The following is a 27,929-nucleotide window of genomic DNA, read 5'->3' on the forward strand; positions in this document are numbered from 1 at the left end:
ATTAGTATTTTAGTTATATTAAGCCATTTATCCTTCATGGCAATTCTAAAGGAAAGAACTACTATTATCCTCAATTTATAGATGAGAAAACTAAGGCACAGATATATTGAGTAACAGGCCAAGATAACACAACTATTAAATGGGAGGGCTAGGAATTAAACCTCGGGCAGTCTGGCTCCAGAGTCTATGCCCTTAACCATTTACATATTTTACTGCCTCTTGATTGATGTATAAAGATATTCATCATATTATCAGTAATCAAGTAGCGATGGATTGGTTAGACTCCACTGAATATAGGGATAATAATCTCTGCTTTGGAATCTGGTTGCTCAGTCATGCAGTGGGGAGCTCAGAGAACACTGCAGGAGGAAGTCTCAGATGACCAGGGCTTACCTCAAACGTCTTTAAGTGGAGTATATGGACTGCAGCCTGCCAGGCTCCTCTGCCCATGGAATTCTCCATGCAAGAATAATGGAGTAGGTAGCCATTTCCTTTTCCAGGGGATCTTCCCAACCCAGGGATTGAATCTGGGTTTCTTGCACTGCAGGAGGATTCTTTACCATCTGAGCCACCAGGGAAGCCCAAATGATAAAGCACATTCTGGTGGTTCGGACATTAAAGAGTCTACCTGCAGTGCAGAAGACCTGGGTTTGATCCCTGGGTCAGGAAGATCCCCTGAACAAGGAAATCACAACCCACTCCAGTATTCTTGCCTGGAGAATTCCATGGATAGAGCACAGTCCATAGGGGTCGCATAGCGCTGGACACGATCAAGCAATTATGCATGTACACACACACAGCATATGTATAGATATATATTGAAAAACTTTTCTTCCAGCTTCTTCATATGCTAACGAGTGACCTTTTCTTAATTTCAGATGATTTCTACTGTACTCCTCCTCTACTAGGCCTCTGAAGAGGCTATGGTTTACTGAATGCAGGAGTCTGTCACTCAGTTCAGTTCAGTTGCTCAGTCTTGTCCGGCTCTTTGTAACCCCATGAATCGCAGCACGCCAGGCCTCCCTGTCCATCACTAACTCCTGGAGTTCACTCAAACTCACGTCCATCGAGCCAGTGACGACATCCAGCCATCTCATCTTCTGGCGTCCCTTTCTCCTCCTGCCCCCAATTCCTCCCAGCATCAGAGTCTTTTCCAATGAGTCAACTCTTCGCATGAGGTGGCCAAAGTACTGGAGTTTCAGCTTTAGCATCATTCCTTCCAAAGAAATCCCAGGACTGATGTTTAGAATGGACTGGTTGGATCTCCTTGCAGCCCAAGGGACTCTCAAAAGTCTTCTCCAACACCACAGTTCAAAAGCATCAATTCTTCGGCGCTCAGCTTTCTTCACAGTCCAACTCTCACATCCATACATGACCACTGGAAAAACTATAGCCTTGACTAGATGGACCTTTGTTGGCAAAGTAACGTCTCTGCTTTTTAATATGCTATATAGGTTGGACATGACTTTCCTTCCGAGGAGTAAGCATCTTTTAATTTCATGGCTGCAATCACGATCTGCAGTGATTTTGGAGCCCCCCCAAATAAAGTCTGACACTGTTTCTACTGTTCCCCATCTATTTCCCATGAAGTGATGGGACTGGATGCCATGATCTTAGTTTTCTGAATGTTGAGCTTTAAGCCAACTTTTTCACTCTTCTCTTTCACTTTCATCAAGAGGCTTTTTAGTTCCTCTTCAATTTCTGCCATAAGGGTGGTGTCATCTACATATCGGAGGTTATTGATAATTCTCCCGGCAATCTTGATTCCAGCTTGTGGTTTCTTCTAGCCCAGTGTTTCTCATGATGTACTCTGCATATACATTAAATAAGTAGGGTGACAATATACAGCCTTGACGAACTCCTTTTCCTATTTGGAACCAGTCTGTTGCTCCATGTCCAGTTCTAACTGTTGCTTCCTGACCTGCATACAGGTTTCTCAAGAGGCAGGTCAGGTGGTCTGGTATTCCCATCTCTTGAAGAATTTTCCACAGTTTATTGTCATCCACAGAGTCAAAGGCTTTGGCATAGTCAATAAAGCAGAAATAGATGTTTTTCTGGAACTCTCTTGCTTTTTTGATGATCCAGTGGATGTTGGCAATTTGATCAAATTGGTTCCTCTGCCTTTTCGAAAACCAGCTTGAACATCTGGAAGTTCACGGTTCACGTATTGCTGAAGCCTGGCTCGGAGACTTTTGAGCATTACTTTACTAGCGTGTGAGATGAGTGCAATTGTGCGGTAGTTTAAGCATTCTTTGGCATTGCCTTTCTTTGGGATTGGAATGAAAACTGACCTTTTCCAGTCCTGTGGCCACTGCTGAGTTTTCCAACTTTGCTGGCATATTGAGTGCAGCACTTTCACAGCATCATCTTTCAGGATTTGAAATAGCTCAACTGGAATTCCATCACCTCCACTAGCTTTGTTTGTAGTGATGCTTTCTAAGGCCCACTTGACTTCACATTCCAGGATGTCTGGCTCTAGGTCTGTGATCACACCATCGTGATTATCTTGGTCATGAAGATCTTTTTTGTACAGTTCTTCTGTGTATTCTTGTATTCTTCTTAATATCTTCTGCTTCTGTTAGGTCCATACCATTTCTGTCCTTTATTGAGCCCATCTTTGCATGAAATGTTCCCTTGATATCTCTGATTTTCTTGAAGAGATCTCTAGTCTTTCCCATTCTGTTGCTTTCCTCTATTTCTTTGCATTGATCGCTGAGGAAGGCTTTCCTATCTCTCCTTGCTGTTCTGTGGAACTCTGCATTCAGATGCTTATATCTTTCCTTTTCTCCTTTGCTTTTCACTTCTCTTCTTTTCACAGCTATTTGTAAGGCCTCCCCAGACAGCCATTTTGCTTTTTGCATTTCTTTTCCATGGGGATGGTCTTGATCCCTGTCTCCTGGACAATGTCACAAACCTCCGTCCATAGTTCATCAGGCACTCTATCTATCAGATCTAGTCCCTTAAATCTATTTCTCACTTCCACTGTATAATCATAAGGGATTTGATTTAGGTCCTACCTGAATGGTCTAGTGGTTTTCCCTACTTTATTCAATCTAAGTCTGAATCTGGCAATAAGGAGTTCTGATCTGAGCCACAGTCAGCTCCCGGTCTTGTTTTTGCTGACTGTCTAAAGCTTCTCCATCTTTGGCTGCAAAGAATATAATGAATCTGATTTTGGTGTTGACCAACTGGTGATGTCCATGTGTAGAGAATAGACAGAATGTGGTCCACTGGAGAAGGGAATGGCAAACCACTTCAGTATTCTTGCCTTGAGAATCCCATGAACAGTATGAAAAGGCAAAATGATAGGATACTGAAAGAGGAACTCCCCAGGTCGGCAGGTGCCCAATATGCTACTGGAGATTAGTGGAGAAATAACTCCAGAAAGAATGAAGGGATGGAGCCAAAGCAAAAACAATTCCCAGTTGTGGATGTGACTGGTGATAGAAGCAAGGTCCAATGCTATAAACAGCAATATTGCATAGGAACCTGGAATGTCAGGTCCATGAATCAAGGCAAATTGGAAGTGGTCAAACAGGAGATGGAAAGAGCGAATGTTGACATTCTAGGAATCAGTGAACTAAAATGGATTGGAATGGGTGAATTTAACTCAGATGACCATTATATCTACTATTATGGGCAGGAATCCCTTAGAAGAAATGGAGTAGCCATCATAGTCAAAAAAAGAGTCCAAAATGCAGTACTTGGATGCAATCTCAAAAACGATAGAATGATCTCTGTTCATTTCCAAGGCAAACCATTCAATATCACAGTAATCCAAGTCTATGCCCCAACCAGTAACGCTGAAGAAGCTGAAAGATTCTATGAAGACCTACAAGACCTTTTAGAACTAACACCCAAAAAAGACGTCCTTTTCATTATAGGGGACTGGAATGCAAAAGTAAGAAGTCAAGAAACACCTGGGGTAACAGACAAATTTGGCTTTGGAATACGGAATGAAGCAGGGCAAAGGCTAATAGAGTTTTGCCAAGAGAACGCACTGGTCATAGCAAACACCCTCTTCCAACAACACAAGAGAAGACTCTACACATGGTCTGTCACTAGTTAATTGCAACTAATCTTTAGATTGTGGAATCTGACTGTCTTCCTATCTCCCATGGCATGCTAAGTCACTTCAGTCATGTCTGACTCTATGCAACCCTATAGACTGTAGCCCACCAGGCCCCTCTGTCCATGGGTATCTTTAGGCAAGAATACTGGAATGGGTTGCCTGTGCCCTCTTCCAGGAGATCTTCCTAATCCAAGGATCAAATCCGCATCTCTTATGTCTTTTTTGCATTGGCAGGTGGATTCTTTATCACTAGCGCCACCTGTGCACTTTCATTAGGGAAAGGATGTGGTCATAATTCAAAACAATGGTTTTCATGACATTCAAAATGCCTCAATTCACTGAATATAAATTGGTAAAACTTTTCTGAAAAGCAACTTAACAATATTTATTGAAAATTTTAAAACAAGGTTCATACCTACCAGTTTCAGAACTAATACTGTATCCTTAGGAAGTAATCAGAGATTTGGAAAAAAATTTTACATAAGAATCTTTATCATGGCATTATTTATAATACTCTACCCTCCCCCAACCCCTGCCAAAGAGCAGCAGCAGCTGCCTGGGGACAACATAAATAGCCCTTAAGAAGAGGAGAATAATTAAGATGTTTATGATACATCCATAAAATCCCATATTATACAGTCATTAAAATTGTTTTTGAAGAATTTTTAATGACACAGAGAAATACTCATTATATAACATTCAATAAAAAGGCAGAATATAGGACTTCATGAGAAATGATACCACTTATGTAAAATGAAAAGAAATCTAAATGTGTCTCAAGTCCTCAGAGGAAACATATCTTTTGTTGGTTATCTCTGAGTTGTAAGTTTTTGGTTTCTCTTTTCCAAATTTTCTAAAACGAAAAGATACTAATTTTATAATCAGAAAACCGACCAATAAGACATAAGTACCCATGAGCTACAGGGAGAACTGGCAGGTGTTTGTGAGGTGTTGGTGATGGTGGTGGTGGTGGTGGTGGGAAGCAGTGGAGGTGAGCTGCAAAAGAGAAATGAGGCCTCCTTTTTCAGAAGAGACATCAGTGTCCCTTCACCCTCTTCCACTTGCTCAGTCCTCAGCAGTTGTGTGTGTGCGTGTGTGTTCACATGTATACACACATGTACAGACATCTGATCACCAACCTTGCGTAGCTCTTTCCTAAAATGATACAAGATACATGAAAACTCTAGCTCAATCAGTGCTCCTCATTTCCTTCCTCCCTCTGTCTTTACAAGTTAAATCCTTGCTTTGGAAAGAACATGAATCCAAGTAAGTAGGATTTGGGCATTGGAGGAGTGAGAAAGGAAAGGCATTCCTGGGAGAAGGAACATCATAAGTGAAGGCTGAGAGTTGGGGCCACCAGGCTCTGCATGAGAAACACTGAGGATTCTGTTTCTGCAGAATGAGGGATCTGCAGGTGGGAGTAGTGAAGAAGGGGGATCACAGAGACTTCTGGGAACCTTAGGATGATTCCAAATATAAAACCCACCAATCAAGAGAATATAAAGACTCAAGAGACTATACCACAGGCTTTGAAAGCAATTCAAAAAAGGAAGCCAAAACTTATTTTGAGCACTGGCAGTATGGTATGAAACCAACTGGCCTGGGAGTTAGAAGACATAGGGTCATATACTATTTCTGCCAATAATAAGCTGTACTGCTTTGGGCAAACCGTGGGCCTTCTTTAGAGCTTCTGTCTTTGTACATAAAATTAGAGGGAGAGAATTTATGAATGCATTCATTAATTCTTTCATTCAGCTAAAGTGTTGAGGGCCTGTTGTGTCAGGCGCTGTACTGGACATTTAGGACACTATGATAAAGGTAGATGGTGCTCATCTAGGTAAGATGAGCATGGAGTTCAGTCTAGGTAAGAAAGTTTTCAGTGTAATGAGTGGGTCACAGAAAGCGATAGTTTACCAAATTGTCCCCATTAAGAGAGATGGGGGTCACTGGTGACCTCAGTAGGACAGATTTAATTGAGAAATAGTTGCTGAACAGCGGGCTGGGGAGTAAATGAAGATGTGATAATAGACACTAAGCATGAATTTCAGCTGAGAAGATGAACAAGAAGGAAGGGCAAGAGATTGAGTTTCAGTCTCATAGTAGTAGTAGTGGTAGTGAAAGTTGCTCAGTCGTGTCCGACTCTTTGCAACCCCATGAACTATACTGCTGCTGCTAAGTCATTTCAGTCGTGTCTGACTCTGTGCAACCCCATAGACAGCAGCCCACCAGGCTGCCCCGTCCCTGGGATTCTCCAGGCAAGAACACTGGAGTGGGTTGCCATTTCCTTCTCCAATGCATGAAAGCGAAAAGTGAAAGTGAAGTCACTCAGTCATGTCTGACTCTTCGCAACCCCATGGACTGCAGCCCACCAGGCTCCTCCATCCATGGGATTTTCCAGGCAAGAGTACTGGAGTGGGGTGCCATCGCCTTCTCCCCCATGGACTATACAGTCCATGGAATTCTCCAGGCCAGAATACTGGTGTTGGTAGTCTTTCCCTTCTCCATGGGATCTTCCCAACCCAGGGATCAAACCCAGGTCTCCCGCATTGCAGGCGGATTCTTTACTAGCTGAGCCACAAGGGAAGCCCTTCAGTCTCATAGCCCTTTCCATTTCTAAAATACCAAGATTCATATCACTCAAGTAGGTATATTTAACCTTCCAAGGTAACAGCCTTGAAGGGAGCAGCAACCAGTTCAATGCATCAGCTCTAGTATGTTTGTATGAAAATCAATCACGCAGTGGCTATGTTCCAAATACTAAAAGGAAATTAAGATCTGGAAATTATTGCGGTGAAAACCTGGATAGTCTCAATGGGTGGATATATTTAAAAATATGAGACGGGCTCTGCACAGGACAGAGGGCTGAACAAAATGAACTCAAGTTGTCTGATCCTGTTATGCTAATAATACTGAGCTGGGAAAGGAGGAAAGAGGGCCAGTTCAGGGAGGAACAATCATACCAGAAACCCTAAGCTGCCTGCCAGGCTCCTGTTTCCAGTAAGCAGGCTTTGACCTTGTCTCTACCATTCTTTTGCTACTAAAGATGGTGTAAATAAATGGAAGCTTCCTCTGATTATATGACATTAGAGAGATGTTACTGCTTATGCAGTTGGTTGCTTAAAATTCCTGGATGTATAATCAAGATGACATTAAAGCCAACAAGTGACAGTGTGGAATTCTATTGTTCTAAGAAAATGCAACAGTGGAACTGAATTTTATAAAACAGCTAACATCTGCAATTAGAATTTCTAGTAATCCTTACAGTACCAGTTTAATGCTAATAATTTTTAAAAACACAAATATGTCTTTATTTTTTAAGGGAATTTTTTTTTTTTCTGTGTGAAAATGTAGGGATTTCAGAAAGGCAATTACATTAATCTTTGTGGTCAGAATTCAGAGGTACTATGGTAAAGGTTTGGATGTTCTTTTTCATTAGCATTTTATCGATAGGACCAATTGGTCTGAGCAGGCCTGAAACTCCCAGGATTTCCTGAAACTGACACCTGCGCCTTTCTTAAGCCGGTGGTTTCACACATGATGTAAATTTACCAATTCGAGGACAGAGATGGGTGTGCATCCGCGGTGGTGGAGCCTTGGGTTTGAATCTCAAGTACCCTGGGACAAAAGGTAACATGTTTGATCTCTGAAACACTCTTTAAAATTCCTCCTTTCTTTTGGCTCTGTTTTTTTTTTTTTTTTTTTTTAAGTGATAAACTAGAGCAAATTAAATGTAAGCTTAATATATATCATGCAAGGTCCTTCTTCCTGTCTTAGTTCTCTAGGCTGTATTTAATATTTCCCTGTCAGGGATGCATTAGAGAATAGGGATTAAAGGTATTAGCTCTATAGACAATGGGCAAGAATGGGAACCTCAATTTTCCTAACTTGTAAAATACACACGCACACTCAGCATCTAAGTAATAGGATTGTTACAAGATTAAGTGAGAAAATATAAGAAAACAATTATTACAGCCACTACAGACACATAGGGGCTTCCCTGGTGACTCAGACATTAAAAGAATCCGCCTGCAATGTGGGAAACCTGGATGAGATCCCTGGGTTGGGAAGATCCCCCGGATGAGGGCATGGCAGCCCACTCCAATATTCTTGTCTGGAGAATCCCTGTGGACAGAGGAGCTTGGTGAGCTACAGTCCACGGGGTCGCAGTCAGTCATGACTGAGAGACGAAGTAGGGCACAGCACAGATACACAATAAGTATCCGATAAATGGTAGATGTTCTCAGTTTTGTGTGTTTGTGTGTCTGCTCACTTTGTACATTTACATAGCCTACCAAAAATATTGTTAAATTGAGAAGAATCAATAATAGTAATGACATTTGCTTTAGAAGCTTCACCCTCTATAATTGTTGATTACAACATGTCTGTGTCAACATAATTTAAGAATGTTTCTAATAGAAAGAACTTCTTAGTCTCAACATGATCTTGAGCTGTTTAATTATTTCAAACATTTTCAAAATTTTCACCAAAAATATGATAATGTGTGTTAAGTACAAATAATTCAGTAAATGAGTACCATCTTGCTTTAAGCTTTCATTAACTTTGCTCCTCCTGTTACATGAGCAGTTCTACACTTCCTAACTTACCCATTAAATATGATTTGAAGATGGAAAGCAGAATTAGAGAAAAAAAAATCTACAAGTTACTTAAAGCTAGTATTTTAAGAGTAAGGCATTCTAACGGACAAAATAAAAGATGACCACATAGTTCAAGGATCAGGGAACAATTCAAGAGACTAGCACAGGGACACGAATGACGTTTTCACTGTGTCCAATATGTGAGCAAGTGGACTGGCAGATGGGACCTCAGAGACTGCAACAATGTGGCAACTCCCATACAGGCCACACAGACCTGGCTCTAAAATCAGCTCTACAACTTGCTTGCTCTAAAATCTTTGGCAAATAAAACATTTTTGGCAAGTATAAAGCTTTTCTGAAGCTTGGTTTCTTTAGCTGTAACATAGGCAAGATTCCCTTAGGGGTTGTAGTAAGAAAATGAAATACACAAACACACCCCTGAGATAGTGACTGTACGTGGCAGGTACTCAGTAAATTTGATCCTGTTTATTTATATACCATACATTGAGTTTTCATTTATATGTTAACATATCATGAAATGGCTAGATAGACTTTCACTAAATTTGGAGGTATGCTTGGGATGGCCTAACTTAAGATATACTGTGGAGTCCATACAAGACTCACTTTGGAAACTGAGGAGAAGCTTCAAAGACTGTGATACCCATTTTCTTGAAAGGCTGAAACTGAGGCACACAAAGTTCGTGTGGCTGTTGACTGAGAGAGGTCATGTGCACAGACAGAACTGCTTTCAAAATCTGAGCCCCAAACTGAAAGTCACAGATACCCCCAACTGAGTTGTGAGAGCAGATTTGGGATTGTGTGCGTGCGTGTTCAGTCACTCAGTTGCGTCCGATCCTTTGTGACCCCATGGACTGTAGCCTGCCAGGCTCCTCTGTCCATGGGATTTCCCACCAAGAATACTGGAGTGGGTTGCAATGCCCTCCTCCAGGGGATCTTCCCAACCCAGGATCCAACCTGCATCTCCTGTACTGCAGGCAGATTCTTTACCATTGAGCCACATGGGAAGCTCCAGGTTTGTGATTAAGCTGCTCCTTATCTGGGCAACTCTGTGTAGCATTTTCTTGGATAAGAAGCAGCGATGCTCCTGATGATGATCAATCATTTTTTCAAGGAGCAGCCATGAAAATGGTCATGGGGAACATTTCTTCTCTCCTGCCAGAGCTTCTTGGCATGCTAGCAGATTGGCCAAAAAGTTTGTTCAGGTTTTTCTGTATGATCTTTTGCAAAATTTACTAGCTACCTGGATATTTGCTTAAATTTCTTTATTTCTTACATAAAGGAGAGCATACTCTGGGTATTCTTTTGCAGTTAACACTTTTCACTTAATAATATATCCTGAAACAATCTCACATCAGTTTATAGCGATCTTCCTCATTGTTTTTTTACTGATGCATTATACTCCATTTGTGGATGTATCATAATTTATTTTACTACTTCCCTAGTATGGTTATTTAACTTGAATGAACTTTTTTGGCCAACCCCCAATTTTTTTTCCTCATTCTTCCACCAGTCCCTACTTTGCTAGATTCTGTGCAGGACCATTTTCAGAATTTATAACTAGAGAAATCTGAGTCCCCAGTGTTCATAAGTGTGTGTGTGCATACGTGTGTGGGAGTATGCATGTGCATGTATGGCTGTGTGTGTGCATGTGTGTATGTGTGAACTCACATGCATAAGGATCATCAATATGTATTATCTATTCTTAATCCACTGTTTCTCTGGTTAAAACTCCAAAGAACACAGTCAGAGTAAACAGTTCACATTCTAGAACACATTGAGGATAGTTTATAAGTAAATGGAGACACACATATATTTTCGGTTAAATAAGCTCTTGGGTGCTAGCCCAGCAACCATATAGCCAGGTAAATATAATTTCTATGAGAAAATATAGCCTGTCATCTGTGGGTTAACTTTTGGAAGGGGGCTATGCTCACCACTATACCACCAACATGGACTATGGATTAATTTTTGGAATGTGACCCATTTGAAGAAGAGGCCTGAAAAATGCTTTTTACTAACGTTTCACTTTGAAATAATTTTAAACTTACAGAAAAGTTACAAAGAATTAGAGTTCTCATTTGCCCTTCATTCAGCTTCTCTAATGATAACATTTCACATAATTACAGTATAATTGTCAGAACCAGAAAATGAACATTGGCATAATACTGTTGAGCAATCTGCAGACCTTATTCAAATTTCACCAGTTTTCCTGCTAACATTTTATTTCCGTCTCAGGATTTAGTTCAAGATCTCACTGTGTGTAATGTCATTAGTCTCTAATCGGTGTTAATTCCTCAGTCTTTGTCTTTCATGATCCTGACACTTTTGAAGAGTTCTGGTCAGTTTGTTTTATAGGCTGTTCCTCAATTTGAATCTGTCTGATCTTTTCTCATGATTACACTGGTGTTACACATTTAACAAGAACACTTTGGAAGTGATGTTTTGCTCTTTTCAGTGCAACATATCAGGAGATATACAATTTCTATGCTTTATTACCAGTGATATTAACCCTGATCATTTGGATAAGGTCATGTCTTCTACAGTTTTCTATGATAAATGTATTATTTTCCCATTTGTAATTAATAAATGCCTTGTGGGAGTATGTAATATCAATACTTTGAGGCTATGCAAGTGTACAGTTTATATTATATATTCTCCCATTAGTTTTAATTCCATCAGTGGTTCTTGCCTGCAATAATTACTACTCTAGTATTTATCTAATGATCATTTTCATATTTTCCTTATTTTCTATATACTCATTAACTGAAATTCCACTGTAAGGAAGAGCTCCCCTTCTCTCTTACTTATTTATTCATAAATGAACAAATTTTATTCAATTTTAATTTAAAATTATATAAATTTTATTATTTATTCAATAGTCTACACAATTATGTTAATGTAGACTTACAAATATTTAATTTATTTTTTGAGTTATAATCCAATAGTATACTTATTTATTTTTTTGTTCAAGTTGTTCTAGCTTTGGCAATTGGGTGCCTCTGCATGTGGGCTTCTGTATCTTTTCAACATGTCATTATAATTTTTTGAACACTTACTTTCTGGGATCAGATGTTCTGTTTCAACTTGCATTTTCCCTTCCTAGCCTTGGAGTCAATCATTTCTTCAAAAAGCCTCGGTTCCCTTTATTGAAAAACGGTGTTAAGAAACCAAGATATGGGTGCTAGGAGTGTTCGCTGCTACTGAAATATCACTGCTTCCAGGCCCTCTCAGCAGACACAGCTGGGAAACATACATATATATACCAACCCACTTACACACATCTCTATTTCTATTTTAATCTACCTGTATGTGAATGAGTCTATGCAGATCCCTCAAATACCAATTCCACAGGATTCATTCTACCCTTCTTACTTTCCTCATAAGTATCTGTTTTTCTCTGAAACCGAGAGAATTAGCTCTCATTATCCGCACCATATTTTCTTCTTTGTTCAATCCTTGCACAGACATAAAGTCTTGTCAGAATTGCTAACTCAGACCCCTGTTTCCAGAAGAAACAATGTGCTAATCATAGTACAATGTGTATTTTTCTCTTTGCATTTAGCCTTACTCTATACAGTCAAAATAGTATTTTCCAAAATTACATAGGTTTTTCTTTTCTTCCCTATCCCCTCAGTGTATTTATGCTATTCATTTGTAAAGCATTTAAGTTCATTTTCCACTGTTTGTATTCCATTTTGGGTTCTCCACCTCCCAGTTTGATTTATTTATTAGGTATGTGAAACATTAGAGTGTTTCCAAGAGTCAGAGGTTTGTAAAAAGGTCCACTCAAAGAAATGTCTCTTCGTCCTCATCCCTGTTCCTCTCTCTCTCACTCCCCCATTTTATACTCCATTCTCACTTTACTTTCTGTAGGTAACCAATCTCATTAGTAGCCTTCTTGTAATCTTCTGCAAAATTTAGCAGATTTTTATATATGTGATCAAATTTCTTTATTTCTATAAAGGATAGCATACTCTAGGTAATCTTTTGCAGTTTACATTTTCCACTTAATAATATACCCTGGAAATAATCTCACATTAGTTCATTGAAAACTTCCTCATTCTTCTTTATTGATGCATTATACTCCATTTGCAGATGTATCATAATTTATTTTACTACTTCCCTACATATGGTCATTTAGGCTGTTCTTAATATTATGTGGCTGCAAACAACGCTACTGGAGAAGGAAACGGCAACCCACTCCAGTGTTCTTGCCTGGAGAATCCTAGGGACGACGGAGACTGGTGGGCTGCCGTCTATGGGGTCGCACAGAGTCGGACACGACTGAAGCGACTTAGCAGTAGCAAACAACGCTGAAATAATCAATGGCTGTGTATTTTCATGTTGCTGGAGGTTTATTTTAGGGTACATTCTTAGACATGGGACTGCTGGATCAAAAGAGTACAAGGGTAGCTTTCTTAGGTATTGTCAAATTCTCCCCCAGGAGGGCTGTACCAGTTTGCATTCTCATCAGCAATGTATTGTCATACTTATAAATTTTCCCCAGCATGATAGGTGAAAAATGATATCTCAGGATTGTTTTAATTTGAATTCCTTAGAAATAGTTTTAATGCAGATAGACAAAGGGCGTTGAGGGAAAGCTCAGATGGACAGACAAAACCTTCACAAAGAGATAAAATCGAACTTAGGAATGTCCTAACAAGGGATATATGTATACCTATGGCTGATTCATGTTGAGGTTTGACAGAAAACAGCAAAACTCTGTAAACCAATTATCCTTCAATAAAAAATAAATAAATAAAAAATTAAATAAACAAAAGACTAAAAGTCACTTACGGAGCTTAGGAAAAGATGATGCTTCTGAAGCACTGGAGAAAGTTACGAAAAGCTGTTTCTGAAGTGTTAAAGAAAGTGAAAAACACTAATGCAAAGATTGACGTGGCCCAATGGAGATATAAAGGGAAACAGAACACTATCTGTAGTGCATAAGATAGGCTTAAAAAGACTGACTTATTTCTACATGAAAGATAAAAGGCTAAAAAATTATGCTCTGAGACTTCCTTGGTGTCCAGTGGTTAAGACTGCTTTCCAATGCAGGGGGTGTGGGTTCAATCCTTGGTCAGGGAAACAACATCCCATAGGCTGTGGGGTACAGCCAAAAATTAAAAAAAAAAAATGTAATACACATTAAAATTTTTTTTTAATATGCTTAAAGCAGACTTGATGTCTTAGAAAAATCTGTCTTAACAATAACTGTGATCTAAAAACCAGCAACAAGGGATGTTAAAGCCATGTAGCTCAGCAAGATTAGGAGAGACTGAATATGGATGGTTGGGACAGCAAAAGCAGAGTATGGTGACCCACCTAGGCCACGAAGTCCCTGGTAGGGACTCTGATCTACTTAAAACACCAAGAATGAAGAAGAGCTTATGAAACATTCAGTTTTAAGAATAGGCAAAAAGGATGGCTTTAGAAATGATCAAACAATGATTATATGAATGATCAAACCATCCAAGTGAGATTTTTATATGTGGGGAAAAAATAAAACACCCAAAGAAATCTGTCAAATGTAGAAGAAATCATATTGCAAAATGAATAACTGACCTGTGACAAACAGGCCTCCAGAATGAGGCTGAAATGATAGTCCTGGTCAGCAGTGACGAAGCAGTCATTCTAATTTCAGTAAAGTTTTCAATTCTATTTCACAAGCCAAAATTTAGACCAGAGATTAAGGAGGCTTTTTTTTTTAAACCTAAGAAGTCTTTAGAATTAATTTATATTAAGGTATAAATAACAAGTACACGGATAAAATGCAATCAGGAAGTATTAATTCATAGGTAGCTTAAGAGCTGGACTCTGGGAAGTTAGCACCGATAAGGACAAGTAAGTAGGAGAAAGAAGGAAAATAATCGGGCAAATATTAATATATTGTGTTTCTTTTGTGCTCTAAGTATCACTTAGACCCTGGAGATATAATGATAAATAGAGGGGAAATCCCTGCCTTTAGCTTGTCTGGGAAGAACAGTGACAACGTAATGAAATTTTTATCAGTTCAGTTCATTTCAGTCGCTCAGTGTCCGACTCTCTGCCACCCCATGAATCGCAGCATGCCAGGCCTCCCTGTCCATCACCAACTCCCGGAGTTCACTCAGACTCATGTCCATCGAGTCGGTGATGCCATCCAGCCATTTCATCCTCTGTCATCCCCTTCTCCTCCTGCCCACAATCCCTCCCAGCATCAGAGTCTTTTCCAATGAGTCAACTCTTCTCATGAGGTGGCCAAAGTATTGGAGTTTCAGCTTTAGCATCAGTCCTTCCAAAGAAATCCCAGGGCTGATCTTTTTTATAGTAGTACATAAAAAAATTTTTATAGTAGTACATAAAAAAAAAAACAAAGTAGTGGACTGAAAATGGGCAGAGATGGGGACAAGTCTCACAGAAGAGGTGATCACTGAATAAGAAAGTCTGTTGGTGGAAAGGGTAGGCGTGTGTATTAGAGGACAGTTCAGGCAGAAGGACCAGTACTTGCAAAGGGACAGAGGTATGGTGGACCCATAACAAGTGGTATTTTAAAAGCCATGTTGGATTCCAGTGAGGCACTTAACATCTCCCTAAAATCATCATATTTGCAAATAACACAAACGGGGACAGGGTATGAGAATGGTGTTTGGAATGACATGATGAAGCTTCCAAAATAACCCTGAAATCTCAGAGAAGTGAACTGAATCTCGTTGCTCCCTTTTCTTGTGCAAGAAGAGTAGCAGGCATAAACACAAAATGCAGAATGGCAGAAAAGGTTAGGTGCGGCAGAGAAGTTCCACTGAACTATAAAGTGGGGAAGTAACCAGTGAACAGGGCAGTTCATTTCACAAGAGAGGTCAGGCACCGAAAAACAAACAAGAGTCAAGCCAAAGAAGCTTTTTGGATTCTAGCACTGGTTCTGCTGTGTAATAAATATTGGATTCCAAGGAAGACTGATCAGGTAAACCTAGGTATCCTCATCTGTCAAAGGGAAAGAATTATCTCTGTGTATGTGCTGTCATGTCCGGCTCTTTGTGATCCCATGGACTGCAGCCCACCAGGCCCCTCTAACCATTAAGATTTTTCAGGCAAGAATACTAGAGTGGGTTGCCATTTCCTCCTCCAGGGGATCTTCCTGATCCAGTCACCAAACCCATGTCTTCTGTGTCTCCTGCACTGCAGGTGGATTCTGTACCTGCTGAGCCATTGGGGTGGTTCTTAAGCCAGTGATATCTGGGAAGGCTGAAGAGCATTCTAACAGTTATAAGGTGACCTAAGCTGGAAGTCCTAAGGCAGGGTGTCCTATATTGAACCTGAACTGAAGGCTGGGAGGTGATCTCCAAACTGCTTTCTACCACCCACGTGATAGATGATTATAAGGAAAACAATCAGCTGCTCTCTATTTCTGGGAAAATGAGAACAAGAAGAAAAAGAACAAAAGAAAATGGGATCAAATTGCAGTGTGAAGACTGTTAAATAATAGAATGAATTTGTCCCGGAAGTTATGGGTATGCCTTTTGGGAAAGTCTTTAGAAAAAATCTGTCTCTCCAAGATGGTTCTGGGCAGGGTCACCAGCTGTGGCTGCAAGCGGTTGGATGAGCCAGATGTCATTCCAGTGCCCTTCCTATCTCTGGTTTCTGCAGTTGTATAATCATGTGCATCAATGGAGTAATACCTAATTACCCCATTTATATACTTTATGTGTCTATTAATATGGACAACAGTTTCCTTTCTATTTTACTAGTAAAGTTTTGAATACAAATGTGACTCGGCCTCTCCCCATTACAGCTCTGCATTCAGAGCTAATTGCCTCACAGAACACTTAAGGAGTCATTTTTCATTATGATGGTGAGCAAAGGGAAGGCAGATGGCAGAGTCATGTTATTGATTTGATGATCCTTCCCTGGCTCCTTGAATAAATGGAACTGAATGTTTGGTCATTGTATCCATACTTTTAGAGCCTTCAAGGTTCAGTTCAAATTATGTCAGACAGAAGGATCATGGGGCAAAAATCCATTTATTCCTCCAAGGCTTCTACACGATAATCCCAGGGACCATGTAGAACTCAAACCACCTCCTGGGAGCCTGGTGGACTAATTTAGACTCCCAGGTCTTAAGGAAAAGGATGAGCTCTCTCTTAAGTTTTGTTGGTGCTTTAGCTGAACTTGCTGCCCGTCAGTTAGGGATGTTGGCCCAATTCAGATGGACTCTGCTAATTTGCAAATAAGGTGGGGGTAGGATAAACTGGGAGACTGGGATATACACACTGCTACATACAAAACAGATAACACTAATGAGAACCTACTTTATAGTTCAAGGAACTCAGTGTTTTGTGGTGACCTAAATGGGAAGGAAATCCAAAATAGAGGGGATACTCCTTCTGATGTACAGCAGAAACTAACATGATCTTGATAAAGTTACTCTATTCCAATAAAAAATAATTTAAAAAATTACCCTTATGGAAGAAAGTGAAGAGGAACTAAAAAGCCTCTTGATGAAAGTGAAAGAGGAGAGTGAAAAAGTTGGCTTAACACTCAACATTCAGAAAACTAAGATCATGGCATCTGGTCCCATCACTTCATGGGAATTTGATGGGGAAACAGTGGGAACAGTGGCTGACTATTTTGGGGGGCTCCAAAATCACTGCAGATGGTGATTGCAGTCATGAAATTAAAAGACGCTTACTCCTTGGAAGGAAAGTTATGACCAACCTAGACAGCATATTCAAAAGCAGAGACATTACTTTGCCAACAAAGGTCCATCTAGTCAAGGCTATGGTTTTTCCTGTGGTCAGGTATGGATGTGAGAGTTGGACTGTGAGGAAAGCTGAGCGCCAAAGAATTGATGCTTTTGAACTGTGGTGTTGGAGAAGACTCTTGAGAGTCCCTTGGACTGCAAGGAGATCCAACCAGTCCATTCTAAAGGAAATTAGTCCTGGGTGTTCATTGGAAGGACTGATGCTAAAGCTGAAACTCCAATACTTTGGCCACCTCATGCGAAGAGTTGACTCATTGGAAAAGACTCTGATGCTGGGAGGGATTGTGGGCAGGAGGAGAAGGGGACGATGGAGGATGAGATGGCTACTGACTTGATGGACATGAGTTTGAGTAAACTCTGGGAATTGGTGATGGACAGGGAGGCCTGGTGTGTTGCGATTCATGGGGTCCCAAAGAGTCAGACACAACTGAGTGACTGAACTGAACTGAACTGAACTGAAAGTGAATGAAAGGAGGTAAATCATTCACTTTTCAGAAGGCTATTAACTCTTTCCCCGAGAGCCCTTAGAGAAAGATGCTCTGGTGTTTTAAGGCATTAATTAATTATAATCAACATTTACCTTTTTTAGAATCACATTACTACTACTGCTGCCTGTTCCTCCACTGTTCATTAAAAACTAAGGCATAGCAAACTCACAAATACCTTTGGTCGACAGTAAAAGGTAGGATCTGGGACTAAATCAGCTAACAATATAACAGAATTTTGATGAAAACGTGAGTGTACTCCTACTGGATTTATTAAGGAACCACTGGTCCTCTGAAGTGGTCCTAAGAAAAACATTTAGATGAGAAGACAGAATTCCCAGGATCCTTGAGCCACGTTTTCTTAGCATGGTGTCAGTTTGCTGGTAAGGAGACATATTTCCTCAAGTTACTTAATTCTCCTTTTTGGATCTAGGGAGTTCCTTTCTGTATGCCTTCTGGTAAGAAGTGGATTGTTATTATTTTTTTTTTCAGGTTATATTTTTCAACCTGGCTTAACGAACAGGAGGAAGAGGCAAAGTCCCTTCCTGCATGAGGGATGCAGAGAGTTTGGTTGTAGTTCTTGTCCAGTGTTAACCAGAGACAATTCTCACCCCAAATCTGGCTCTCCAAGTTTCTTCTGCAAAATGTGGGACAGAACTAAGTGATTTCTAAGGCCATTTCCAAAGTTCCAAAAATTCTAAAATTCTCTGATACTCAGGCCACCCAACTGTCCTTGTTGAATGCAGGAAGTAGCCTTCTGCTGCTTCTGCTGCTGCTGAGTCGATTCAGTAGTGTCCGACTCTGTGTGACCCCATAGACGGCAACCTACCAGGCCCCCTTGTCCCTGGAATTCTCCAGGCAAGAACACTGGAGTGGGTTGCCATTTCCTTCTCCAATGCATGAAAGTGAAAAGTGAAAGTGAAGCCGCTCAGTCGTTTCCGACCCTCAGCGACCCCATGGACTGAAGCCTTCCAGGCTCCTCCGTCCATGGGATTTTCCAGGCAAGAGTACTGGAGTGGGGTGCCATTGCCTTCTCCAAGCCTTCTGCTAAATTCCCCTAAACCTATGTAATGCAGGACTATTTAATTCATAATCAGCTAAAAGTAAAATGTCTTATTATTGTCAGTTTTTATATACACCATGGTGTTAGCTATCAAAAGAAATACCTATGGGGTCAGGGGTACTGATTAAGCTTTTGCAGTTTATTCATGCCCACAACATTCTTATTTTGTTGTTTTTTTGCTTCAAAGGCAGCTTGCCTATTCCAAACAAATCTTGATTTTCCCCTTTGACTTTGTAAGTTGATTTGCTGAGTTGATATTTTTTCCTATTTTTCTCTTTGACCACAGTAATTATTTACCAGTCATTTCTAGAAATACCTGAAAGGGGTGGCATGTGGGAAGAAAAAAAAAGAGAGAAATGTGTTGACCAGGCTTTCAGTGCTGATGGTCTCATTTTTCACATCCATAAATTCTGACCATTTATGTGAGTTTGTTTCTAATTACTCTATCTTGAAAGTATTCGAATCAGTTAATGTTTAGGGTGTTTCACTCACTTCTGCAGTATGTTTAATTAGCCATGTTCACTATGCTTCAAGTTTGTTGTCTTTATTTTCTTCTTTGGTTCATTTATACATTATCAATTTCTCTCAACTGACAATAATACAAAAATAAACTAATATCTCAAATAGGAGAACGAAGGCGATGTCACTTCACAGTGACCCCGGTCAGTAAAAGGAAAAGCTTGCCAGCTTGTACTATCCTAAAAAGGCACATGGCTAACCCCCAAATCCCCCCTACCCCGCCGCACCAATCCTGCAAAAAAAAAAAAAAAGGATTTGGAAAGAGCACAATGGTGTGAAATTTTCTGGTTTTAAATTCTGGCTCCATCACTTAATTACTATGTGGGTAAGTAACATGGTTTTCCTGATGGCTCAGCAGGTAAAGAATTCTCCTGCAATGCAGGAGGCACAGGAGACACAGATTCCGTTCCTGGGTCAGGAAGATCCCCTGGAGGAGGGCACGGCAACCCATTCCAGTGTTCTTGCCTGGAGAATCCCATGGACGGAGGAACCTGGCAGAACACAGTCCAAAGGGTCTCAAAGAGTCAGACACAGCTGAGCGACTAAGCACGAGTACATGCGCACAGGCAAAGAAGCCCCGTGAATTAATTTCCCTCATCTGTGAAATTAAAGTGATAATATATATATTCAACAAACATAAAGAACACAGAGTAGACTGGGCTAATGGTGTGGGTTAATGGTAACAGCTACACCAGACACTGATACTTTTTATTTGCCAGATATATTTTGTGAGGTTATTTGTCCTGTGTATAAGTAATATGTGGACATTTATTTCACAAGGTTCAGTATATATTTTTTGGTCATAAAGGATGGACCTGAGTTGTGCTCTTTCAAACTTAAATAAAATGGTTTTGCAAAAAATTATTATGGAAGACAGAAATCAAAGTCCAAATTACAAAAATAAAACAACTTTATGATACGTTTAGTACATGTTACATTGAAAATATAATGTTTTATTATTTTGTGTCATCTTTTCTATTCTGATTTTTCTTGAACCTTAAATCTGAGCAAGTAAGTTTTATAGATATTTTTTAATCAAAGGTACAGTGTTTGGCTTGATTTTAGTCCCTCAGAATGTAGCTTGACTCCTACATGAATCATAAAAGCATAAGGTCCATTGTATCAAAGATTATGGGCCTGTAATTATACTCATTAAAAATAAACAAAAATAATTAAAAAATGATCATGGGTCTGAAGTGAAATTTTACCTAGTAAAGTTTACAGTTTTGTAGTATATATCTACATATTTTCTACATATGTTTTGGTAAAGAAGTTCTATCACTTAAGGATGATTAATTTTACTCATTAATTGAACACTTATCAAGCAACTCCTAAGTACAAAGAATTTGTTAGCTACAAGGGATCCAAAGATAAACTGAGATATAACCACTGCCCTCAGAGAGCTTAATACCTGGGAGGAAAGTTTAAACAAAAGTACACAGTGACTTTGATACATATCACAAAGCAGTAAAGAAATGACCCAGCAAATTGTGTAGGATTTCATGAGCACAGGTCACATTTATATGGAGGAAACTGAAGAGGTTCCATGGAAGAAGTGGCATTTGAACTGGGCTTTGAACACAGGCAGCTGAGAGGGAGAGGGCATTTCAGAACAAGGGACAACAGTGAGCATGACAGATGACATACACACACTCATGAAATCACAGGAAGAAATACACAGGTGGAATCCCAGTCATAAAGACCTTCTACCCAGTCATCGTTCTTATCTCCTAGATGAGGAAACAGGGCTCAGGAGGTTAAAATCATTGCACATGGGCCCCAAACTAGCCAGAGGTGCCATGCTCGTGGGCACTGGCAAGGACGCCATGCCTGCTAACCCTCAAAGAAGGCTGGGCAGAGGTCAAGGAGGGCCTTACATCCCAGAGTGAGTGTCTGGACTCACTTCAACAGGCAATGAAAAGTTAGCAAAGGACTGGAAGAAGCACAAGCTGGAATCAAGATTGCCGGGAGAAATATCAATAACCTCAGATATGCAGATGACACCACCCTTATGGCAGAAAGTGAAGAGGAACTAAAAAGCCTCTTGATGAAGGTAAAAGTGGAGAGTGAAGAAGTTGGCTTAAAGCTCAACATTCAGAAAATGAAGATCATGGCATCCAGTCCCATCACTTCATGGGAAATAGATGAGGAAACAGTGTGAGACTTTATTTTTCTGGGCTCCAAAATCACTGCAGATGGTGACTGCAGCCATAAATTTAAAAGACGCTTACTCCTTGGAAGGAAAGTTATGACCAACCTAGATAGCATATTCAAAAGCAGAGATATTACTTTGCCAACAAAGCTTCGTCTAGTCAAGGCTATGGTTTTTTCCTGTGGTCATGTATGGATGTGAGAGTTGGACTGTGAAGAAGGCTGAGTGCTGAAGAATTGGTGCTTTTGAACTGTGGAGTTGGAGAAGACTCTAAGATCCAACCAGTCCATTCTAAAGGAGATCAGCCCTGGGATTTCTTTGGAAGGAATGATACTAAAGCTGAAACTCCAGTACTTTGGCCACCTGATGTGAAGAGTTGACTCATTGGAAAAGACTCTGATGCTGGGAGGAATTCGGGGCAAGAGGAGAAGGGGACGACACAGGATAAGATGGCTGGATGGCATCACTGACTTGATGGACATGAGTCTTAGTGAATTCCGGGAGTTGGTGATGGACAGGGAGGCCTGGCGTGCTGTGATTCATGGGGTCGCAAAGAGTCGGACACGACTGAGTGACAGATCTGATCTGATCTGATGAGAAAGGGAGTGAGAGAATTGTGCCTTCCTTTGGCAGAAGTCCAGATGGGAGGCAAACAGGGCCCGAGCAAAACATGGAGGGAGTGAAAACGGCAGAAGGAAGTCTGCTCTATCTGCCTCAGGGGTAAAACCTAAAGAACTTCGTGGCTACAGGGATGTTGAAGGGGAGAAGAGAAGGAAGAAAGCTAACTCCAAAGTTTCAAACTTGAGCCACTGAGAAATGGACTTTACAAGAACAGTAAATTCAGGGGACTCCCCTGCTGGTCTGTTGGCTAAGACACCATGCTCCCAGTGCAGGGGACCCAGGTTCGATCCTAAGTCAGGGAACTAGATTTCACACAGCACAACAAAAGATTCTGCATATCCTTAGCACAACCAAATAAATAAATTTAATTAAAACAAAACAAAACAGTAAATTCAGAGGAGGGGAGTAGGGGGCAATAATGGGAGAGAGGGAAGGAAGAGTGACTTTACATTAAAACTGGAGAAAATCCAGTGATGGCTGAAGATCCATGGAGTTGGGAGTTAGCATCTGAAAAGTTCCTGCAATGAGCAAAGAGAGCATCATCCTAAAGGGAGAGGGTGGAGAAGGATGAGGAATTGGCTCAGGACCAATCCTTAGGGAATGCCCACCTATACTTGGAGTGCTGGCGAAGCAGGCAATGAAAACATGGGAGGTGCCCTACATCCATTATCTCAACTAAATTCTCAGTAGCACCTGTGATAGATCGAGGCGAAGAACACCAGAGAGAGTTTCCAGAAGGTGGAGAGGCAAGATGGGGAATATTCAACAGTCGAACACCACAGAGACACAATGATAAGAACTGAGGAAAGGGTATTTTAATGACTATGTTTACCGTTTTGCTACTACTGCTGAAAGATGTGCAAGCTTATCAATTGTACGTAAGTTTTATTTCACCTCTTTCTCATAACATTGTCTATTCTTCATTCACAAAACTTAACCTGTTTCACAATTACAGGTTTATCTGCATGGTTATTTGTTTCTGTGCATCTCCACACAGGCACTAACATCTGTGGGGGCAGGGACTCTGTTTTGTTCTCTACCATATAATACACTGCTTGACCTGTAGCAGATATTGTTACATGTTATTTTTAATAAATAAATATAACAAATGAAGATGCATAATAACTATATTTTAGAAAGAAGATAAATTCAGTTGCTTCTGTAGATTTTGTTTACTTTGAATATCAGAGTTTTTTGAGACAAAGTCACATTATTCACAATAGTCCCAGACATTTGTTCTTATCTCTGTTGCACCCTGGGCTCTCTTTCCTCATTTTGTAGTTTATTTTGCCCCGAGTGCCCACTGTTTCTTCCTTCTTTATGAAGACCCATATGCTGGATGAGACACTAGTGGTAAAGAATCCTCCTGCCAGTGCAGGAGATGCCAGAGATGTGGGTTTGATCCCTGGGTCAGGAAGATCCCCTGAGTAGGAAGTGGCAACTCACTCTGGTATTCTTGCCTGGAAGATTCAATGGAGAGAGGACCCTGGAGGGCTACAAGCCTGATGGGGTGACAAAGAGTTGGACACGACTGATCACGCACGCACACTGCATATGCTGGATGTAAACAATGTCTGAACTTGAGGTTAAAAGGTAACCTACGTGACAGATTGTTCTAATAAGTTGTGATACAATTCAGTGGTTTTATTTCTTATTCCAGCTACCTCAAACAAAAAGAGTGCTAAGGTCAGATCAACAGGTGTGTTTCTGTAATTTGAAGATACTGTGGCAGAGTTATGGAAGGAAAACAGAGTCCTAAGGGACAGAAAACTGTAGAAGCTTCTGGAAAATGTAAATTAGTTAAAAAAAAAAAAAGGCTTCAGAGGCCTGAGTGCTACACTGAGAGTCAGCAGACCTGGAGTCTGTTTCCAGTCCACCTCAGAGACCCTCAGTCTCTGACTGGTGCTATGAGACTCCTTTACTCACTGAAGTAGGGCAACATGAATGATCTGCCTTATCCAAACATGCTGCAGAGACTGGGAACTAGACTTTTTAAATAAAATTAAGAACTTTTAAAACTTTTTAATTGGAGGATACTTTACAATATTGTGTTGGTTTCTGCCATACATCCACATGGATCAGTCATAGGTAAACATATGTTTCCTCCCTCTTGAACCTCCCTCCTACCTCATCCCACTCCTCTAGGTTGTCACAGAGCACCAGATTTGAGCTCCATGCATCATACAGCAAATTCCTACTGGCTAGCTGACTTCTCTAGTGGCTCAGCTGGTAAAGAATCCGCCTGCAAATGTGGGAGACCTGGGTTTGATCCCTGGGTTGGAAAGATCCCCTGGAGAAAGGAAAGGCTATCCACACCAGTACTCTGGCCTGGAGAACTCCATGGACTGTATAGTCCATGGGGTCACAAAGAGTTTGACACGACTGAGCGACCGTCTAGTGAAGGCCAGTGGTCATGTATGGATGTGAGAGTTGGACTGGGAAGAAAGCTGAGTGCCGAAGAATTGATGCTTTTGAACTGTGGTGTTGGAGAAGACTCTTGAGAGTCCCTTGGACTGCAAGGAGATCCAACCAGTCCATTCTGAAGGAGATCAGTCCTGGGTATTCATTGGAAGGACTGACATTGAAGCTGAAACTCCAATACTTTGGCCACCTGATGTGAAGAGTTGACTCACTGGAAAAGACCCTGATGCTGGGAGGGATTGGGGGCAGGAGGAGAAGGGGACGACAGAGGATGAGATGGCTGGATGGCATCACCGACTCGATGGACATGAGTTTGAGTAAATTCCGGGAGTCGGTGATGGACAGGGAGGCCTAGCGTGCTGCGATTCATGGGGTGGCAAAGAGTTGGACGTGACTGAGAGACTGAACTGAACTGAACTGAGCGACCTTCACTAGTATTCTTTCCTGGAGAACGCCATGGATGGAGAAGCCTGGAGGGCTATGTCCATGGGGTTGCAAAGAGCCCAAGATGACTGAAGCGACCACCAGTTTCACTTCACAATGTGTATGTTATTTTTTTAGTTCAACGATTGGTGCTAGTTACTTTTATTCCCTAACATGTAATATATGGAATATAGTTTCTTAACTGGTCTTGAGCAGCTGGAAAGGCAAGTTAAGCTACACCTCAGAAACAATTTATTGCTCTTTTTACCCCAAACTGGCATGATTTAGCATAATGGATAGTAGAACTGTACAACAGGAATGGAGTGAAACCCATCCTAGGAATCAAACCCAATCCTGTCATTTCATACACGTAAAAATACGACCCAGAAATGAAAAGACTTGGCCACCCAGTTAGCTGGTGGCAGAGCTGGATCTGGACTTTGGGTGGGACTTGTGACTCACACACATATGAGCTAAAGTTGTGGTCCTAATAACATGTGGCCCCGTGTTCTTAATACCAAATGGAGTCATATTTTCACTAGCAGATATGTCGCAGCATGAACATATTTGCATTCTATCAAATTCCTATAGTTAAGTCACCAGGAAGGAGAAATCTACCTTTCTTGTGCCTTAAACCCAATGCTTAGCAGAACCTCCAGGTCCTTCCTCCTTCATCTGGATATAAAGCTTTTTCCAGAAGAAGAGCAATTGAGAATCCCACTGTATCTTTATCCAGAGAAGCACAGTGATAAGGCAGAGTCTTGGCTGCTGAGGATCTAGGTGGCCTTGAATTTGACTTCAGGTTTACTCACTCACTGGCAGTACTGGCCCTTGGATGAGTCATTTAATCTGTCTTGAGTTTAAGGATATATATTTTTTTAATTTGTAAAAGTGGGATAATAATAGCTACTTCTCAGGTTCATTAAGAGGATTAAACAAATTAGTGTATATAAAGAACCTGCTTCAGAGTTCTCTTCCCTCTTGTTCTGCTTTTTGTTATCCTTTCTTTTCATCTGATCAAATCAAAGTTCTCTTCTTGTCATTATTATCCATGATACTGTGGGTAGACTGTCATTTTAAAAATCGTACAATATTTCTAGATTTTTCAAAATAACCTGGTCAGCCTGCCAAAACTTCAAAGCCTTAGGGAAAAGAATTTCAAAACCTTAGAAATTCCAGTAGCTTTCATTTTGTTTGTTTTGCCAAACATGAAGCCAGATCAGGGCAAAATTCTACATTTTAAGTTAAGCACCTAACTCCTTTCGGGCAGTGGACATTTTGGCCACCAGATTTTTAATCCAGTGATAAAAGTTAATCTGCTGCATATTAGTAAGAATCCATAAACTATGAAATCAATCATCCTCCATCACAAAGTGACAGCAATCATGATCATTTTCAATTTATGCTTTTGAAGAGCTCTCTTTGTCCACATTTCATCTTAATATGACTATAAAATGCGTGGGGACCTTGCTCTGCAAGGTGACGGGTGATATGCTTGCCCTGCTTTCATGGGGACGTCAGCCTTTCAACCACTCTGAGGTCAAGAGAAAGTGGCTGTGTACATATGTCCACAGCAGAAATCCTGCTTTAGCCCAGAGAGTCTGGCGTGGTTGGCAGTGGTGGTTCATAGGAAATACAAGGATGAAGCAGCAGGTTTACAGAGCTAGGGAGCAGGGAACCTAATTAGCCCAGCGCCAGGAGTGCCAAAAAGCCTATTTAGTATTTTTTGCTTTTCTTCTTCTAAGCTACCTAGAGGGAGAATTGCTCATAAACATCTACATGCATTATATGGAAAAAAAAAAAAAAAAAAGACTACTGAATGGAGTAATCTAAAGGATGAATCTGCAGTTTCTCTTCTGACGTCTGCTAAGATGAGCCATAGAAGGGACTCCATGCATTTTAGACAGACGCTAAAAGGGCCATGTCTAATATTACTTGCTAAATAATACTGGAATATCTGCTGGTAGAAAGAGCATAAAGTCCAAAGACAAGGCCATGCTTTGAATTAAAAAAAAAAAAAAAACACACTAGTTGCTACTTAAAAGAGATGGCCAGAACTAACCTTTGCTTTTTTTCCAAATCACTTATTTGTTAGTGCTGACATGTAGGCTCTGAGAGAAAGCCACCATGCTCGCAGGATGCTTCCGCCTTCTCCATATCCTCAAACTCATCCTTCTCTTAAATGCTTTTATTCATGGTAATGAAGAGTGCATTATGAAAAGCATCATTTGACATTTAGGAAGCTATGTTTCAGAAAAGGGCCTGATTAAAAATTAGAAATCGTACAAAGTACTGCAAGAGGACTTTTAATCTAATAATTAATGTTTATTCATCACTGAATAGATACATTCACATTAGGAGACATAAACAGCCCAAGAACCAAGAGAAGACTCTGGGAACCCTGTCCTTTACACAGTGGGAATGGCGTTTGTCCATGAGGCTCCTCCTCCACTTTCTTCTTAACTCCCTCTCACCTCTAACCCTGCACCAATACTGGAGGAGGCTCTTCAGAACATAAGGCTCCTGGTGGTACAATTATAGAATCAATGAATGGATTCTAGTCCAACTGCTCATTTTATTATTGCTCACTGAGTCTCATAGATAGAAGTGGTTGCTCAAGGTCATGTTTCCCAGGTCTCCTATCATTATCATCAAAAATATTTATGAACTGCTTTCTATACACTGTGATAAGCAGAGACACACATCTTTATCTTCCTGTCAAGGTATGAGATGAACCGAACATTAGAAATGAGATAACCATTGTCAACATTTCCCTCTGAAGAGCCAATATGGTGCCCAAACTATCAATGGAATGCA

General features: G+C 40.6%; 1 protein-coding gene across 4 annotated transcripts in view; it reads right to left on the minus strand.

Moving 5' to 3' along the window:
- ATRNL1 (attractin like 1) overlaps nucleotides 1–27,929 on the minus strand; it is an 805,870-nt gene that overhangs the window by 101,012 nt on the left and 676,929 nt on the right. Inside the window, exon 29 of one of the 4 annotated variants that reach the window (XM_027529447.1) lies at nucleotides 27,467–27,635. The exons of the other annotated variants lie outside the window; for them this stretch is intronic. Within the exon in view, the coding sequence (XP_027385248.1) occupies nucleotides 27,589–27,635 (47 nt within the window). The 3' untranslated portion in view covers nucleotides 27,467–27,588. Of the gene's footprint in view, nucleotides 1–27,466; nucleotides 27,636–27,929 lie in introns of those variants that run through there. 4 annotated transcript variants of the gene reach the window in all.

This window comes from Bos indicus x Bos taurus, chromosome 26 (assembly GCF_003369695.1).
Source record: "Bos indicus x Bos taurus breed Angus x Brahman F1 hybrid chromosome 26, Bos_hybrid_MaternalHap_v2.0, whole genome shotgun sequence".
In the NCBI taxonomy this organism is placed as follows: domain Eukaryota; kingdom Metazoa; phylum Chordata; class Mammalia; order Artiodactyla; family Bovidae; genus Bos; species Bos indicus x Bos taurus.